Here is a 16848-nt window from a genome sequence, read left to right as displayed (position 1 = left end):
CAGCAAATGAACAAACCCATCCTTTACTGTACAGGGGAAGTGTGGAATAGAACAAGGCAATTCATTCAAAGGCACAGTGTAGAGACAGGCAGCAAAACAGTATCTGCTCAATGTGACACAGCATACACAGCATACACTTAACCTTCTACGAAAATGACTTGACCTTGCTATAGGGCAAAGCAAATATTAACATTCCCTCTTCACGTGCATGGCACTTCACAGATACAATGACTGCCTTTGCTAAAGATCCTCTCACTGAAGTTTACTCCTTGGTTGTTTAGGACAATACCAAATACTTTGCAAAACTTGTGATTGTGGACAACAGTATCACAATAACCGATCCAACAAGAGAAGCAAAGTACATCTAAAATGTTATTTACTTCTTAACCTAGTCCACTAATCATTTGCTAAATTACCAAAAAGGACACCAAAATATAATTCGGCTCAAATGCCGCGTGTAGAAGACATTAAAAGCGTTTCTTAGATTACATCTTCACAAATGAGATTGCAAGTATTGATGAAAAGGAAATGATTTCACAGAATCTTTTGTGCAGCGAACGCTTCTTTTAAAAGTTACATAATTTCAGCGATAAATAAAAATAATGGATGTAAAACACTGCATCGGGATTTTTCAAAAAAGTAGGATGTGAATTATAACTGGCAGTCCTCGACCAATTCCTAACCTCCAGCAATCTGCGTGCGGCTCGCATTTCTCAACCGCGCTGTTGATAACAGTGATTGCCGTTTTAATCACCTCCCAGCCTATCTCCCCGCACGCCCTCCCCCCTGCGCTGGGGCGCGCACAGGGCTTGAGAGCAAGCCCCGGGAACTCTCGCTGGCCGGCCTGTGTGAGCAAAGGGAAGGAAATGACACAGGCAGGAAAAAAAAGCAAATCAAGGAAAAGACACAACAGCAGCTGGGCCTGCACCAGCCTCCAGCCCGGGCCCCACACTGAGCTCCCGCTCCCCCGCCCTCGGGCTCGCGGTCCGGCTCGCTCGGTCCGGAGTGGGCTGCCCCGCCAAGCACGGGCCCTCGATCCAGCCACCGCCTCCTCGGGATGCGCCCGCTGCGCGGCCCGGAAGAAGGCTGCCCAGTGGGCTCCGCCGGCCAGGACCGCCCCGGCGGCCCGGGGGAAACCGAACCCCCGCCCCGGCCGCCAAGATGCGACCGCGGCGGGCGGGCGCCGGCGGTCCTCAGCCCGGGCCCGGCGGGCTGTCCATGCCTGTCAGGCGGCGGCCCAGGGTCCTCCTCCCCTCAGCCCGGGGCGGGGCGAGGCGAAGCAGCGCGGGCACAGGCCGGGGCGGTGGCGACACTCACCCATGGTGGCGATGGCGGCGGCGGCGGCTCGGGCCCGAGTGTCACCTCCGCAGCCGGAGCTGCATGCCGGGGGCCCGGGCGGCGGGGACGGCAGCGGGCCTGGCTCCGCGCGGGGGGCGCGGGCTGCGCTCGGGCCCCCCGCCGCCTCCCCAGGCTCCGGCTCCGGCTCCGCCCGCGGCCGGGCGCTGTGGCATGGGCAGGGTGGCCCGCTACATCCCCGGCGCTCCTCGGCTCGGCCCAGCCCGGCCTCGGCGGCGCCGCTCGGCCCGCCCGCCCGCCAGTCTCTCAGTCCCGCAGTCGCTCCGTCCGGCCACCGTTCTCCACCTCAGGAACGCTCCGAAAAACAAACCGCTGGTCGCGCAGCTCGCCCCCTTGCCTGTCACTCACCGCAGCGCCAGCCAATCCCAGGCAGTCGCTGGACCTTCATACCACCCCCACTCACTTCACCAGCCAATAACAGGGAGGAAGTCGCTGCCCCAGTCGCCCCCCAACTCCGCTCTCTCCCCAACACCCTAACTCTCAGTCGCCAGCTAATCATCAGCACCACACGATGAACCAATCCCGCCTACTCTCGTAGGTTGCCAATGGGCGAAGCCAAGGCCTTTTCTGAGGGCTGTCTACTGCCTGCCAATCATCGAAACAGCACCGGTTCACTCTCTGCTAGCCAATCACGCAGAGGGCTCTGAGCACCCGCCTCTACGCATCCCTGACCGTCTCGCCCGCCCTCTCTCCCCGGGAGGTGTTGGTTGCTCCAATCACAGCTCGCGCGAGAGGCTCCGCCCACATTCCCACCTCCCGTCGGTCACTGATGGCTCGGCGGGCGCGCGGGCTGGCGGTGTTCCCCGCCCCCCCCCCCCCCCCCCCGGCTACTTTGGGGCTGGAGTTTGGGAAAGCGGCTGGAGGGGCCGCTAGCCTCCCGCCCTCCCTGTCTCGGAGGCCCGGGCGGCCCCTGAGGCCGGCGTCCTGCCCCTTCTTGTTCCCGCACCGGGCGCAGAGAAAGCGGGGAGGGTTCTGGCTCTGAACGCTTCCCGGCGTGTGGCCATCTCTGCCGTCCGATCCCCTGACAAGTCCTCCGGTCCGGACGCTGCGCTTGCCGGGAGGCAGGGGCGGCCTCGCCACTGCCCGCCTTTTCCTGGGTCTCCTGCCTCCGGGGCCACACCCTCCGAGGGGCTGGGGTAGTACTGGAATGTGGGTCCTCAGAAGTCTGGGAGTTCCGCTGCTGGCCAGGGCTGACACCAGTAAGTGGCGAGGTCAGAGACGTTCTTTCGGATAAAAGCTTTTTTTTTTCCTTTGGTTATGAAAGCAATACAAGCTATTCGAATTAAAACCGAAAAAAAAAAAAAACCCCATCCCGGGGATAACTTAATCTCTTTCCTACCAAGATATACAACGTTAGACAAAAATGGCTTCATATTGTTTTGTAGTGTGCTTACATTTTATTATGTGTTTTCCCGTGCCACTGAAATACTGTTCCAAAACAATTGTAGGGGCTGCATGATATTTCAAAATAGAGAATGACCGTAATTAATTTCCCCAACCCTCATTGTTCAGTATTTTATACACCCAGGTCTTCAGATGACAAATCCATCACAATTAATATGGGCTCCCTTCCTCTCTTGCTGTTCCGCTGTGGTACAAGTCAGACGCCAGAATAATCTTCCTCTGATGCCATTTTCAACCGGCAACTAAGAATCTTTAGTGGCGGCTTTGGCTTGGGTGTCAAATCTCTCAAGAATTACTTTGGACTCCCCTCTTTCTTTACACTCTCTCCCTCCTCCCCCCAATATTTAATCAGGCCCCTTATCCTGTTTTCTTTTTTCTTTCCAGCAAGCCTTTAAGTCGGTCTTTCTCCCACTTGATTAGATCCCTATCCAGTTTATTGTAGTTCTTAACTATAAAAATCTCTTTTCTGGGAAGGGGAGAAAGGGAAAGGGAAAGGCGAGCCTGGGTGGCTCAGTTGTTAAGCCTCTGCCTTTGGCTCATGTCATGATCCCAGGGTCCTGGAATCAAGACCCACATCAGGCTCCCCACTCTGTGCGGAAGCCCACTTTTCCCCTTTCCCTCTCCCCCTGCTTGTGTTCCCTCTCTCGCTATGTCTCTCTGACAAATAAATCAAATCTTTTTAAAAAGTTTTTAAAAAGAGTAAAAAGGATGGGGCGCCTGGGTGGCTCAGTGGGTTAAAGCCTCTGCCTTCGGCTCAGGTCATGATCCCAGGGTCCTGGGATCGAGCCCCGCATCGGGCTCTCTGCTCAGCAGGGAGCCTGCTTCCTCCTTTCTCTCTGCCTGCCTCTCAGCCTACTTGTAGTCTCTGCCTGTCAAATAAATAAATAAAATCTTTTAAAAAAATAAAAATAAAAATAAAAAGAGTAAAAAGGAAAAAAAATTAATAATTATTAGTTGTTTATTATATGCCAGGCCCATCATCTTATTTAATCTTTTCAATAACTGAGGTAAGTAATACTATTGGCATTTAAATGAGGAAATGGAACTCAAACAAGTTAAGGACCATGTCCAAGTGATAAACCCAGGATTCATACGAGGTCTACCTGCCACCCAAAAGTCATGTTCTTGTACCAGGCCATTGTTCCTCAACTGCTTTTTCATTATCACCTCCCCTTGCCCCCCACCCAGGAGAACATTCTGAATTACTTAATTAAATGTAAATTCTAATGAGAGAAATTAAAGGCTAAGGAATAAGATTTGGTCAAGTAGGGTTGAGCTTTGAAGGCCACATACCACTGTAGTATCTAAGATTTTATTTTTTTACCCCTTAATCATTTTTCCCCTCCATGGGGTATCACTCTGGTGAGAATGTGTGTAACAAGCCAGGGCTGGAGGTCTCAATCTACCAATCTGAGGCTTATATCTGACCTATGAGATAAATATTAAAAAAAAGACCTCTAACTATGCAAGTGGAACTCTAGTACTCACTCCATAGCCTGTATTGGAAGGTTTATTCAGCAGCTTTTCTTGGAATGTCTGAAACACATCTCCCAATTTCACAAGTTTCACCCTGAACTCTTTATCCTTTCCCCCTCCCCCGAAAACACCCAACTCCTCTATTTTCCCATTGTGTTTGTTAAAATACAAGCCTAGAAGTCTTCCTTGGTTTTGCTCTTTGCCTAACATCCCTATATCTAATCCTTCAGCAGGTCTTCTTGCCTCTGGTTTCAAAATATATCTGAATCCAACCACTTCTCACCACTATCAGCCTGGTCCAAGCTGCTACCCTCTCCTGGATGACTGCCCTAGCTTCCTAACCCATCCTCCTGTTTCCTCTGTGGCCACTTGAAAAATGATTCTCTGCACAGCAGCCAGAGCGATCCTTATACAGTGTAATTCAGGTCATGCCATCACCCTGCTGTTAAGCCTCCAATGGCTTCCCCCTGCACTTAGAATAACACCCAAGAAGTCTTTGTCACGGCCTTTTGGGCTCAGTAGGAGCTGGCCCTGCCATCCTCTCCCACCTCATCTCTAACTCTCTCCCATGATCACTCTTCCAGCCACACTGCTGTCTTGCCACATTTTGAACCTATCAACCTCAAGATCTTTGCACTTGCCATTTGTTCTACCTGGAATGCTCTTCCCCAAAGTGTTCCCATGGCTAACTCCTGCATTTTATTCAGGTCTTTGCTCAAACATCAACTCCTTTCAGTTTGTAAGCACCCTTTCCAACAGAGCCCCTCACCTCTCCATCATTCTTTATTCTGCCTTGTTTTTCTTCATAGTGACTAAAATTGTATGTTTGTTAGTCCTTCCTCTAACTACCATGAACATAAGCTGTGTGGCAGCAGGAATTTTTGTCCCGTTCACTGCCTTATCCAATCACCAGCACTTAGAATAGTGTCTCACGCATAGGAGAGAACTGCAGTATAACCACATAAGTTTTTAGCTGAAAAGAGCCTTGTGACTTTCTTTCCTTCTAGCAACTGCTTTGAGGGCTTCCTTTCCATTGTCTGTCCCTTAGCAGCCATCTCAAACATTCCCATGCTGAAGTTACCATACTAGACCTTCCTCCGAGCTTCCAAGGCCTCATCCTCTAGCCTCCCACAGGCATCTCAGCTTCTACAGGTCCGAACTGAATTCATCATTTTCCTCCATAGTTCTGTATTTCCTCTGCAATCTTTAGTTTCCCAGGTTTGCCCTGTGAATTCTCTGCCTTGGAGAACACTGCCTCTCCATTTCTCTCCTCCCACAGCTATTCTTGACCATGTCACCAATCTGTCCATTCCTCTTCCAACCTCAGCTCCACCATCCTAGTTCAAACCCAGTAGAACAGTGTCTGCTTACATCACAGGGTGATCTTTCTAAAATGGATCCTGATCCCCTCATGCTCTGCTTAAAAACTTTACAGTTTCCTATCGCCCTTAGGATAAATCAAGTATGTGGATATAGATAAGAAGGCCCTGCCAGACTCAGGCTATGGCTCTTCAGCCACAAGCTCTTCCATTCCCCACCTCTGTCATTCAAATTCTATGTGGCCACAAAGAACCACTGTAGTTCATCTCACCTCTATAACTCTGCATCTATTTTGTTTTGTTTTGAATACTCTTCTCCTCCACTCTTTCCTCCATCTTCATTCTTTCAGAAAAGAACTAAGCCTGAACATCACACCCTCCAAGAAACCCTTCCAGACAAATACTCACAATTCTGGGAACTAGAGCGCCTAATACTTTCTTCACCAAAGCACCCGTCCCACTCTTTTGTAACTGCCTTTAAGGAAGTAAGCATAGAGACAGAAGCTGTCATTCAAATCGGTATGCCTAGCATCTTTCACGGCACATTAAAAAAATTTTCTTTTTAAGAAAGTGAACCTTAACTGGGGATGTTAGTAGTTGAATGTAGTATCAACAAGTGTGCCCTTTTAGTTATTTTTTCTCTTTCTATATTGTTTCTCTCCTCACTCTTCATTTTCCCCATGTAAAGACTCCCATCTGGATCATGTCTTCTCAAGTCTGTTCCCATGGTGTCACACAGTAGATGCCCCTGGATAAGTACCTGAGCCATACCTGATCCCAATGCTCAGGGCATCAGACAGTCTGATATACCAGCTGAACACTCTCCTTTTTTTCTTTCAAGAGCATAGAGACACTCAGACATGAGATAGGGAATAATAAAGATAGAATGAATTCTTTTCAGGGATAGCTCAATGAATTTGGTATTAAAAGAGAAAACAAGGGGTGCTTGGGTGGCTCCTTGATTAAGGACTGGACTCTTAATTTTGGCTCAGGTCATGATCTCAGGGTCAAGACTGAGCCATGTGTCAGGATCCAAACTGGGTGTGGAGCCTTAAGATTGTCTCTCTCTCTCTCTCTCTGCTCCCCGACCCCTGCTTATATGCATTCTCTCTAAAAAAAAAAAAAAAGAAAAAAGAAAGAAAAAGAATGCCAACAAAGCTACCCCTTGATTTTATGAAAATTCTAAAAAAAAAAAGTTTTATTTATTTATTTGAGGGAAGAGAGTGAACATGAGTGAGGGGTGGGGGCAGAGGAAGAAACAGACTCCCCACTGAGCAGGGAACCCCATGTAGGCCTCAATCCCAGGATCCCAGGATCATGACCTGAGTGGAAGGGAGACGCTTAACCAACTGAACCACCTACGTGCCCTTATTGAAAGTTTTTTCAATTCAGAGGTAAAGTATAGATTCAGATCAGTAGTTCAACCAGTTATTTTATCTGCATTTGTTAAGGAATGATGTCTACATTGGAGAAGATTTTTAAAACATTGAAATTTTATATATTATTGACACTAATAGGGAAAAAGTGCTTTTCATTTAGAAATTCCACTTCTATAAATTTATCCTAGGGAACACTCTACAAGTGAACAAAGGAAAGTAATGGTTACTGAAGCATCCAGGATACACTGTGATGTGAAAAAAACAAAAACAACTTATAAAGCAGAAATGTAGAGGGTGATCACATTTCAGTTTTTAAAGATGTTCATTCATACTGAGTTGGGGGGAGAAGGCCAACATTTATTGAGCACTTACTATTGCTAGGCACTGTTTAAGTGCTTAACATTTGTTAATTTAATTCTCAAAATAGCCCTATGAGAGAGGTACTATTGTCCTCTTTCTATAGATGAAGAAATAGGGGCAAGGAGGTTAAGTTCTTGTCCAAGGTTCTTGGCAATTGGCAGAGTTGAGATCTATTCCCCAGCAGACTGGTTCCAAGGAGTAGAATAATACAGAGTAGATTAACGGTGTTATATCTTAGAAGGAACGGGGTAGGGAATCCCCCATTTAAGGTTCACTTATTCATTCAAAAACCACAGATGTTACCCCTTTCACATTGCTAAAAGAAAGACAAAAAGAGAAAAAGCAAAAACTGCTATCGTGTTCAGTGTCTGAGGAGGGCATACGGAGAGAAAGTGGTTCCAGTCTAGACTAGTGTGGTATCTATCATCACTCCCTCTTGCCAGAATTACTGGCTCATTTATTTCCTCTTCAGAATGGCTCCAGAGGAGTACCTAGGGATTCAAATCAACGTCTACAAGTTGGGGTTTCTTCAAGTGTGAAGTTTTATTGACTGTTGTGCTGTAAGTTTCAGAGAGTAAAACAAAACAAAACAAAACATAAAACCAAAAGAGTAACTCTGGCCATGGCTGAATTTCCATTGTGGACTGGAAGCAGAGCCTTCATGGTTTCTGTTCGATTCAGCTGAGGCCTCTGGCAGAGGGAAGGCAGCTATGTACCATGTGAACGCTTCTTGTGAGAGGCAAGGCTGTGGACGGAACCTGTCACAAATACTTCCATCCCATGGAAAGGTCACTTGAAAGTGAGCCAAAGCCAGCTGCAAGGCATTGAATGATTTTGTCTGCTAAGACGATGACAGACTATAAGGCAAAGGCAAGCCAAGACCAGATCTCATTCTTTGGAGGTTAAGGTATGCCTGATTCCTGGTTACTCACATGCTGTCATCCTAGCTGGACAATAATGTGACTAGTTTTCTTTTTTTTTAAATGTTTACGCTCACAAAATATATGACTATAGAAAATAAAGCTCAGTGATAACATTACCACCCACAGATAACCAGTTCTGAGATTTTGCTACACTTCCTTCTAGTCTTTTTTTTAAAAGTTCATAGATAAAGTATGATTATATTTTCAAATTTGGACCATACTATACATATAGCTTTACATCTTTGTTTTCCACTTAATATTACATTGTAAACATTCTTTGACATAAAATATTCTTCAGAAAATAATTTTTAGGGGCAGAATAACACATATCCTCTCTACTTAACTATTCAGTTAAATAGTTACTTAACTATTTAACCTATGTAGTTAAGGGTCTCTTTAGCAGACTTAGAGGCCAAACAGGTCCAAATAAGGCTCCATTTCTGCCTTTCCCACATTAGCCGCAGGAAAGACTGCAGGGCACCACCAGGGGTCAGTGCAGAGCCACTCAAAGCCTTGATGTAAGAAAGCCGTTACACAAAAATCCTTTCAAGCAAATCCTATTAGATTGGAAAACTATTCACGTGAATAGCCACTTTCCCTTCCAGAGCAGGCTCTCCTGGTCCAGATTTCTCAGATCAGAAATTATCAGATTCTTCCAAATTATATTCAACATTTACAAAACAACTCTTTTTATAAACCAAGGTCTATCAATGTAAGAGTCTTAGACCTACTCTCACCTGCTTGCTATTAGACCATTTGTGCATAAAATACTTGGCCTGATTATTTTATAGGTTTGCTGTGAAAATCAAAGAAATAACATGTAAAAGTATCTTAAAAAATTACAAAGCAGCACTTTAAATTGCACTATTTTGAGGATGTGCTCATCAGATATCTAGATGAGTTATCTCCTTTAGAAACTAAAGAATGTGGGATGCCTGGGTGGCTCAGTCTGTTACGCATCCGACTCTTGATTTCAGCTCAGGTCATGATCTCAGGGGGGTGAGATCAAGCCCTGCATTGGGCTCTGTGCTGAGTGTGGAGCCTCTAGGGATTCTCTCTCTCCCTCTGCCCCTCTCCCTGCTCTCTCTCTCTCACAAATAAATAAGTCTTTGAAACAAAACAAAACAAAGCAAAAAAAGTAAAGAATGCCAGGTGGTATCATGTTATGTAACGAGGTATAAGAGCATATGCTTTGGCATTTTTGTGGGTTATTTCATTGGTTTTCCTTTCCTTAGCCTTTGCTCTCCGATTGTTAAAGTCATCATGGAATTAGTAATCTGTTTTTTTTAGAAGCTGAAGTTGTAATTTATAGCCAGCCAACTGGTTTTTGTTCTTTTCCTCATTTACCTGAAGCTCCTTTGGGAAAATTACTCTGATCTCAGAACTGGCTTAAACAACTTGTAAGTAGGTGAATAACGGGGATCAATAAGCCACTCCAGGCCTGACATGCTTGATGGGCTCCTGCACAGGGACTAGCACTCCCGGTCTCTCAAAACCCAAAACTGACACTTTGGAGCCAAAGGTACACAGGGTCCTCTTTCCCAGCTGGCCAGGCTCTGACTCAGCCCTTCACCCTTCCTTCTGTTTCCGTTTCCTCTGCAGTTCCCAGTGCTCCAGCATTTGGCAGCAGGGATGAAAAGGAGCTAGGGCGGGCATTCTGGTGACCAAGCAGCTCTGCTGAGAGGTCCGCTCTGACCAATCTCAGAACACATAGGGGCCTTGGTGAAACAGGGCCTGGGAGTCCCTTATCACTGGCACTTGATTTCCCACTGGGTTAGAGCCTTAAGCTCTCTGGCAGAATGAGGGCAAGGAGGCCACAAGAAGAGAACAAGGAGGCATGCACAGCAGCTCACACTGCCCTAGGGCAGTTCCAGCAGACAGCAGTCCTGTGTCTGACCTCTGAGGTCCTAGGTCTTAAGAACAGGATCTAACACAGGGCACCAACTAAACAGCTTATGCTCCTGGTTAAGTACAGTTCCTGGTACACAGGTGTTTGATAAATACTATATGCATGATTAATGACAGGTTTAGGCCACCAGACCAGCATTAGGGCAAAGTGGTGTGCCATAGAGATCTACATTTCTCTGGTCCAAAAAAAAAAAAGCCTGGGACTGGAGTAGTAGAATTAAACCTACAGACTTCAAAGGAAGTCAGAGGGTCCCAACAGCTGGACAAAAACCCAGGAAAACACGACAGCCGCACAACAGGAGTGCAGCAACCCAGATCAGTTATATTATTTAAGAGAAGATTCTAGTAAAAGGGCCCTCAGGGTACCTGCTGTTCCCCCAAGGACCAACTTCCTAAGATCAGAGTCTGATTAGCTGGCTGTCTCCTCCCTACAGCCAGGAGGGCTCTGAGACACCAGCAGAGCTGACAAAGAGGCCCCACGGAGATGCAGTGACTCCTTTGGCCACTCCCGTATCCAAGCAGGTCTTGGTTTTATGCCTCCTACCCTGGAAGGCCTCCAGTCTGCTTCAGTCTCAGTCACTGCAGAAGCGTGTGCTCCAGAATGAGCTGCCAGCTGCCTAGAAAGGCCCCCGGGGGCTCACAGAGCTAGTTACTCAATGTTGTCATAGACCTGGATCACGTCCTCATGGTTGCCAAGAGCTTGGATGAGAAGGGCGGCCTGCTCCAGGTCAGGGTCAGCCAGCTGCACCTTTGTATTGGGGATGAATTCTAGAGAACAGGACACCGAACACAAGCCCAGGGAGTCCAGCTTCTTCCTCACTTGGTGCAGGGAAGAGGCATCACAAATAAACTAGGGACAAAAGAAAGTCAAGAGGTGAGAGGCCAGGAGATAGCAGAAGAAAGGCAGTCAGAATTTTGCAAAACCTGAATCACTGTGTTTAAGCTCTTACCAGCAGAGCTATAGTTTTCAGAGTTCTGAATGCTTCTTGTAGTCCTTGGTAAAGTAAGCCCTACGTAGTATTCACGTAATAAATGTTTATGCAACATGTGAACTCTTTGTGTCACTTGTACCCCAGGGTGTGAGAAAGAAGAAACAGAAGCATGCCTTGACGCATCTATTAGGACAAAAGTCCAGCAAACACCAACGCTTTATACTCACTTTAAAAATGTTCTTTTCCTCTTCGTCTTCAGTTTCCTTGACATCTTCAGCTCCTGCTTCAATTGCCAGCTCCAGGGCACGCTCTAGGTTCACAGCTTTCTTCTCTTTGTCCTCCACTCCAACCACGATCACTCCCTTTTTGTCAAAAGAGTGGCGAGCTCCATCAGCCATCATTCCCCTCAAAGGAAAGGAAACACACTAGACTGAATGCCTGTAGACACTCAGCCCCCAACAGCACTGCATTCTAATAACTCTGTTTCCCACCCAGCCTTCGATGTACAGACATACATACTTCTGAAGGAGAGTATGCAGTGACCACTGGGCAAGGGAAAAATCCAATTTATCCCCATCCCCTTCTTTCTGCCCTGATTGCAGTTTAGTGGATGCAAAGACGTTGCTCATCATTTAAAATTCCAGCCTTAGTGGTACATTTTAAGACTTGGACATTACATGGCTACAGATGGGGAAAAAATGGGACAAAGGGCCTCTTCTCCACCTGACAGACAAGCCTAGTACAGAATGAATTAAAGGAGAAGAAATGATCCCATTTGGATTCTGTTATGGATGAAATATGCTTAAAACTTCAAATGCCACAAGGAACAACTGTGGTTTCCTTGCAAAGAACTGGAACCTCAAGGCTTCATACCCTTCCGCTCTCCCCAGATGTACACCTACCCATTCTTGTTCAGGATACGTCTGATGTCTGAATAGCACTTGGAGCCACTGTTAGATAATGCCTCAATGAGCAGAGAAGAGCCGCCAGGGCCTCGGCCCTCATACAGCAAATAAACATCCTTGGTTTTCTGCAATAAACCACATGAGCATATTTTCCTGTTTCCAAATTACCTCTTGCATCCCAACCCAGAACACAGATACTGACTCCACGGGATGGGCACTCTGGGGTACCGCTTAGGGCCTCAAGTCTTTATTGCTGTCCCCTACCTCTGAGAGGTGGCCCTTTGGGACCCATTTTGAGGTAATTGCAAGTATGGCCCCTTCCTGGGAAGGGAGTCTGTGTCTCTGGTCCCCGAACAATCAGTTAGCCATCTCCTAGTTTCATTTCCTTCCTGTCCCAACTGAATCCCACCTCTAACACACACATCACCCTCCACACTCCCACCAAGGCTCATCTTCCTACACCCATCCCGCATGAGACCCACCTGTGAAGTCTCCCACCCCTGGGGTGCTGAGTATAGCTTTAAGAAATAGCACTCTGGGCCCTATCATAAGAACCTCTGAAAACAGTTTGGCCACAAAATTCAAACAATTCAGTGAAGGTCTAGTGACCAGTCTCACCATACCTCCCATGCTGCCTCCACTTACCCCTTGCCCACACATCCAACCTCCACCACTCTCGCCCAGCACCCTGCCTTGCTGCCTTTCCAGGAACTCTCAAACAACGACTTACTCCTTCTTCTTTCACAAAGGAAATAAAAGACCAGCAGGTGGGGGGAAATCCTCTTTCCACTGTATCTGCACCACGGCCCACATGGAGGCATGTGTGTAACGATTAGAAAACAGGTTCTAGAGTCTACCTGGATTCAAGTCTGTCATTTTCCATGTGCCTTGGTCACCTAATGTTTCTGTGTTTCAGTTTCCACTTTTGAGGAAGTTTTGAGGTTGTTCTGATGATTCAGTAAGATAATGCATACAAAGTTCTTCCCAAAGTGCTTGGCCTAGAGTACGCTCTCAATAGTTATTAGCTATTAAGATGATTATCACTTCCTCAAATCCTTCCTACTGTCCCAGAGAAAGAGGTGTCCTCTCACCTGGGATCAAAGACAATTCCCATACCTGAGCTCCACACTCTGTCCCTCCCACAATCACTAATGCCCCATCTCCCTTTCTACTGGCTCCTCTCCTTTAAGGCATAAATATCTGAAAAACACACCCTTCCTCAATCTAACACTCCCCACATTGTATCCCTTCCTTCTACCTCACATCCTCACACTTTGGCTGAGAAGTCCTAAGCAGTCTGGTTCTGTACACTGTCTATTCATACTATTCCCGACTGTGCTCCCATGTCCTATGCCCAAGGTCAGAGAGCCACCAGAAGGCTCTGCATTGAGGGTATCAATCACAATGCTATTAGTCTCTCTGATAATCTAAGGAGTGTGTGGCAGCCTTCTGGACATGGGCCCTGGAGGGGCTGTGAGCAATAACAAGAAGTCAAATTGAGGACATACCCCCATTTTCAGCGATGCCTCAATCGTTGACTTGGGCATATGCTTGCTGCGACACACCTCTAAGATGTTGGCCAGACTGCTGTTGTGCTCAGGGTTGGGGCCTCCTTCTGAGATAGAAAGAAAAGAGTGAGTGAACACATCTCATTACAGCTGGGAGAAAGAAGGGATTTCTGCCACTCTACCCAACCCCACCTAAAAGAGTAACAAGTCACCACCTGGCTCTCAGTTAATTTTGAACATTTATTCAATATTAAATGTTTAAATGGAATATGGAGCAGTATTTTGGAAAGAAGGTTTTTTTGGTTTGTTTTTTAAAGATTTTATTTATTTGATAGAGTGAGAGAGAGCACAAGTAGAGGGAGCAGCAGGCAAAGGGAGAGGGAGAGGCAGGCTCCCCAGTGAGCAGGGAACCCGATGAAGGCTCGATCCCAAGACCCCGGGATCATGACCTGAGCCGAAGACAGCCACTTAACCAGCTGAGCCACACAGGTGCCCTAAATTTTTATTATATTTTTAAATTTATATTTTAGGTAGTTGATGTACAGTGCAATGTTGGTTTCTGAAGTAGAATTCAGTGATTTATCATTTACATACAACACCTAGTGCTCCTCATAACAAGTGCCCTCCTTAATACCCATCATCCATCTAGGCCATTTCTCACCCACCTCCTTCCATCAACTCTCAGTTTTTCATTAAGACTCTCTTGGAGCACCTGGGTAGCTGAGTCAGTTAAGCATCTGCCTTCGGTTCAGATCATGATCCGGAGTCCAGGGACTGAGGCCCATGTCGGGCTCCCCACTCAGTGAGGAATCTGCTTTTCCCTCTGCCCCTCTCCCTGCTCATGCTCCCTTTCTCTCTCTGTCTCTCAAATAAATAAAATTTTTATTTTTTAAAAAATAAAGATTTTATTTATGTGACAGAGATAGACACAGGAAGAGAGGGAACAAGAGTGGAGTGGGAGAGGAAGAAGTAGGCTTCCCGCCAAGCAGGGAGCCTGATGAGGGGCTTGATCCCAGGACCCTGCAATCATGACCTGAGTGGAAGGGAGACGTTTAACGACTGAAACGCCCAGGAGCCCCAAAAGATTTTACTTATTTATTTGGCAGAGAGCGCACAAGTAGAGAGAGCAGCAGGAGGAGGGAGAAGCAGGCTCCCCAGTGAGCAGGGAGCCTGATGCAGGGCTCAATCCCAGGACCCTGGGATCATGACGTGAGCTGAAGGGAGACGCTTAACCTGCTGAGCCACCCAGGCGCCCCAGAAAAGAAGTTCCTAATTAATCCTAAGGATGGATATCTTTCTGCTAGGTTTCAGCAAACACCACTTTGCATCAGACGAAGAGCTGACGGATGAAAGTGGTACCAACGTTTCCTGGACTTATTAATACCCCTTGCTCTGACTCTACTATTTGTGTATAATTATTGAAACGCTCATATGACAGCGTGTAATCATGCTGTCTCTCAGAGTAGGGGCTATACCTCCATTATTCTGTATTACCAGTGCCCATAACAAACACTCAATAGTGTTGATCTCACTTAGTATCAAGAATGTAGAAGGAAGCCAAAAGAAATATCAGGCATGAATTCTAGGGGGAAATTAGTATTTACTGAGTGCCTATTATGTGCCAGAAACGACCATACAGTGGGTACTAACCCTGTTTTACAGAAGGAAACTGAAACTCTGCAAGGTTAAGCCATTTGCTCAATGTCATCAGTTAGTAAGTAACAGAAACCAAGTTTTCTTGACCCCAAGGTCCATGATTTTTACAGGACTTTTTTCTCCACGCCTACAGGTATCTGACACTGAACACAAAAACAAAAAAAGTTATCTTGCAGTGGCTACACAATTAAAAAAGACACGGTTGCAAACTTACCTTCCAAGAAAATGTGTCTTAGGAAATCCTAATAAAGCAAACTGACACGGGCAAGTAACAGATTTACTCAACGTCCCTTCCACAGCCTACGTTGTGGTCCACAACCAGAGGGGACTAGAGGGCTGGATTTGTCTCTTCAGGCAAGAAACACATAGACCTTACTCTTAGAGTCTGTTTCCATGAAGTACCCCGCTATGCACTAGAATGAAGTCACTTTTACCATTAATCGTCCTAAGAGCAACTCCCTGCCATGCAGGCAGATGCTCAGCATCTGGAAAGGTGAGTGGACACACACAATGCAGGTAGGTGTCCTGAACGTTTATGAAGTGGGCGACGGTGGGAATTAGGAAAAGAAAAGAATATGAAGGACCAAGGTTAGGGGTGGGCCCCTGGTTTAGCTGTGCGCGCACAAAGTGCAGCAGCGGGTGACTTACCTTTAACTGCCAGGCGGATGCTCAAACAGAGCTTGGAGAAGATGCGACTCTTTTCGGCGTCCTTGGGACCCTTGATATGCCGGACTTTGGACCACTTGTTGTGCCCGGCGGGGACCGCCGCCGTGAGGTGCAGCGTCCTGCCCGGAGCGCTGGTACAGCCCGTGGGCTCAGGCTGGGAAGCCGCGAGGGTGGGTGAAAGAGCCGCCCGGACCCCGGGGCCTAGAGCTCCCCGCAAGCACCGGGCAGCGACCCTGCTCAGGCTGACGGCAGCCCAAGCTGCCATTGGCTCCGACCCTGGACCAAGGTCAGCAAGAACAGCCAACGAGCAGCGGCTAAGATCAGCCCGTGGCGTCCGAAGCAGAAACCGGCAGGTCCTGAGCTTGAGGCCGCCTCCACTCGTCTCCGGAGACCCAAGTGCTCAGGCCAGCGCGGCAGAGCCGGGACCCGAACGACCCAATACAAGCCCCGCGGAAGCCGGGAGCGGGTGCCTTAGATACTGTAGCACACTTCCTTTCTCCGGTCCGTCCCAGAAACGCGCCCCCGACGCCCGAAAAATCCGTTCCGCCGCACGGTACTTGCTCCAGTCTCGCGCCTCTGCTGAGCCGAGGCCGAGATGGGGGCGACTTTTGGATTACAACTCAAATTTTTTAGCTTTAACTAATAGTTCGCTTAGGAATTTATTATTGTTGTTGCTTATTATCCAGCCTACTTTGTGATGGGCTCGGCACTCTCCTCCTTCTACTTTGCCATATTAGAAACAGATTGCTCCTGGTACCTTTTGCAGTTCCTGTTTTCAGCACAAACCTGGGTCTTTTTGGATCCTTGTTCCACTTCACTTCACCTGGCTAAATTTTGCTCTTCCTTCAAGATTCAGTTCGGACATGATTTTCCACCAAAAGAAAACATGCCCTAATTCTCCAGTTGGGCGCAGATGCCCTACTTCGTGCTCACATGACCCTTCATACTCGCCTGTACCTTAGCACTTTTTAATCTAAAAATGTTTGTCTCCACCACAATATTAAATTCTTTGAGAGCAGGACAGGACCCCGTGTTCAGCATAGTTCTTTTTTTTTT

General features: G+C 47.2%; 2 protein-coding genes across 4 annotated transcripts in view; both read right to left on the bottom strand.

Moving 5' to 3' along the window:
• The window catches only part of MAP3K3 (mitogen-activated protein kinase kinase kinase 3), a 61761-nt gene extending 59903 nt beyond the window's left edge, over positions 1-1858 (bottom strand). The window contains exon 1 of one of the 3 annotated variants that reach the window (XR_004280935.1): positions 1318-1858. Coding sequence is in view for 2 of the 3 variants with exons in the window: in XM_032323056.1 (XP_032178947.1) it covers positions 1318-1321 (4 nt within the window). In the remaining variant the exon portion in view is untranslated. The remainder of the gene's footprint in view (positions 1-1317) is intronic. The other 2 variants (XM_032323056.1, XM_032323057.1) reach the window with 2 other exon arrangements.
• Positions 1859-9293: 7435 nt separating this feature from the next.
• LOC116578004 (translational activator of cytochrome c oxidase 1) lies at positions 9294-16847 on the bottom strand. Its single transcript, XM_032321829.1, has 5 exons — positions 15775-16847; positions 13471-13577; positions 11960-12087; positions 11285-11462; positions 9294-10975 (listed from the first exon to the last, which is right to left on the bottom strand). Exons 1-5 carry the CDS (start codon positions 16055-16057, stop codon positions 10775-10777), a joined length of 897 nt encoding a protein of 298 aa, XP_032177720.1. The 5' UTR covers positions 16058-16847; the 3' UTR covers positions 9294-10774.
• Position 16848: the final 1 nt, after the last annotated feature.

The sequence above is a fragment of the Mustela erminea genome, chromosome 18 (assembly GCF_009829155.1).
Source record: "Mustela erminea isolate mMusErm1 chromosome 18, mMusErm1.Pri, whole genome shotgun sequence".
NCBI lineage: Eukaryota > Metazoa > Chordata > Mammalia > Carnivora > Mustelidae > Mustela > Mustela erminea.
Note: the sequence above shows the minus strand (reverse complement) of the source record. Positions and strands in the feature narration are given on the sequence as shown.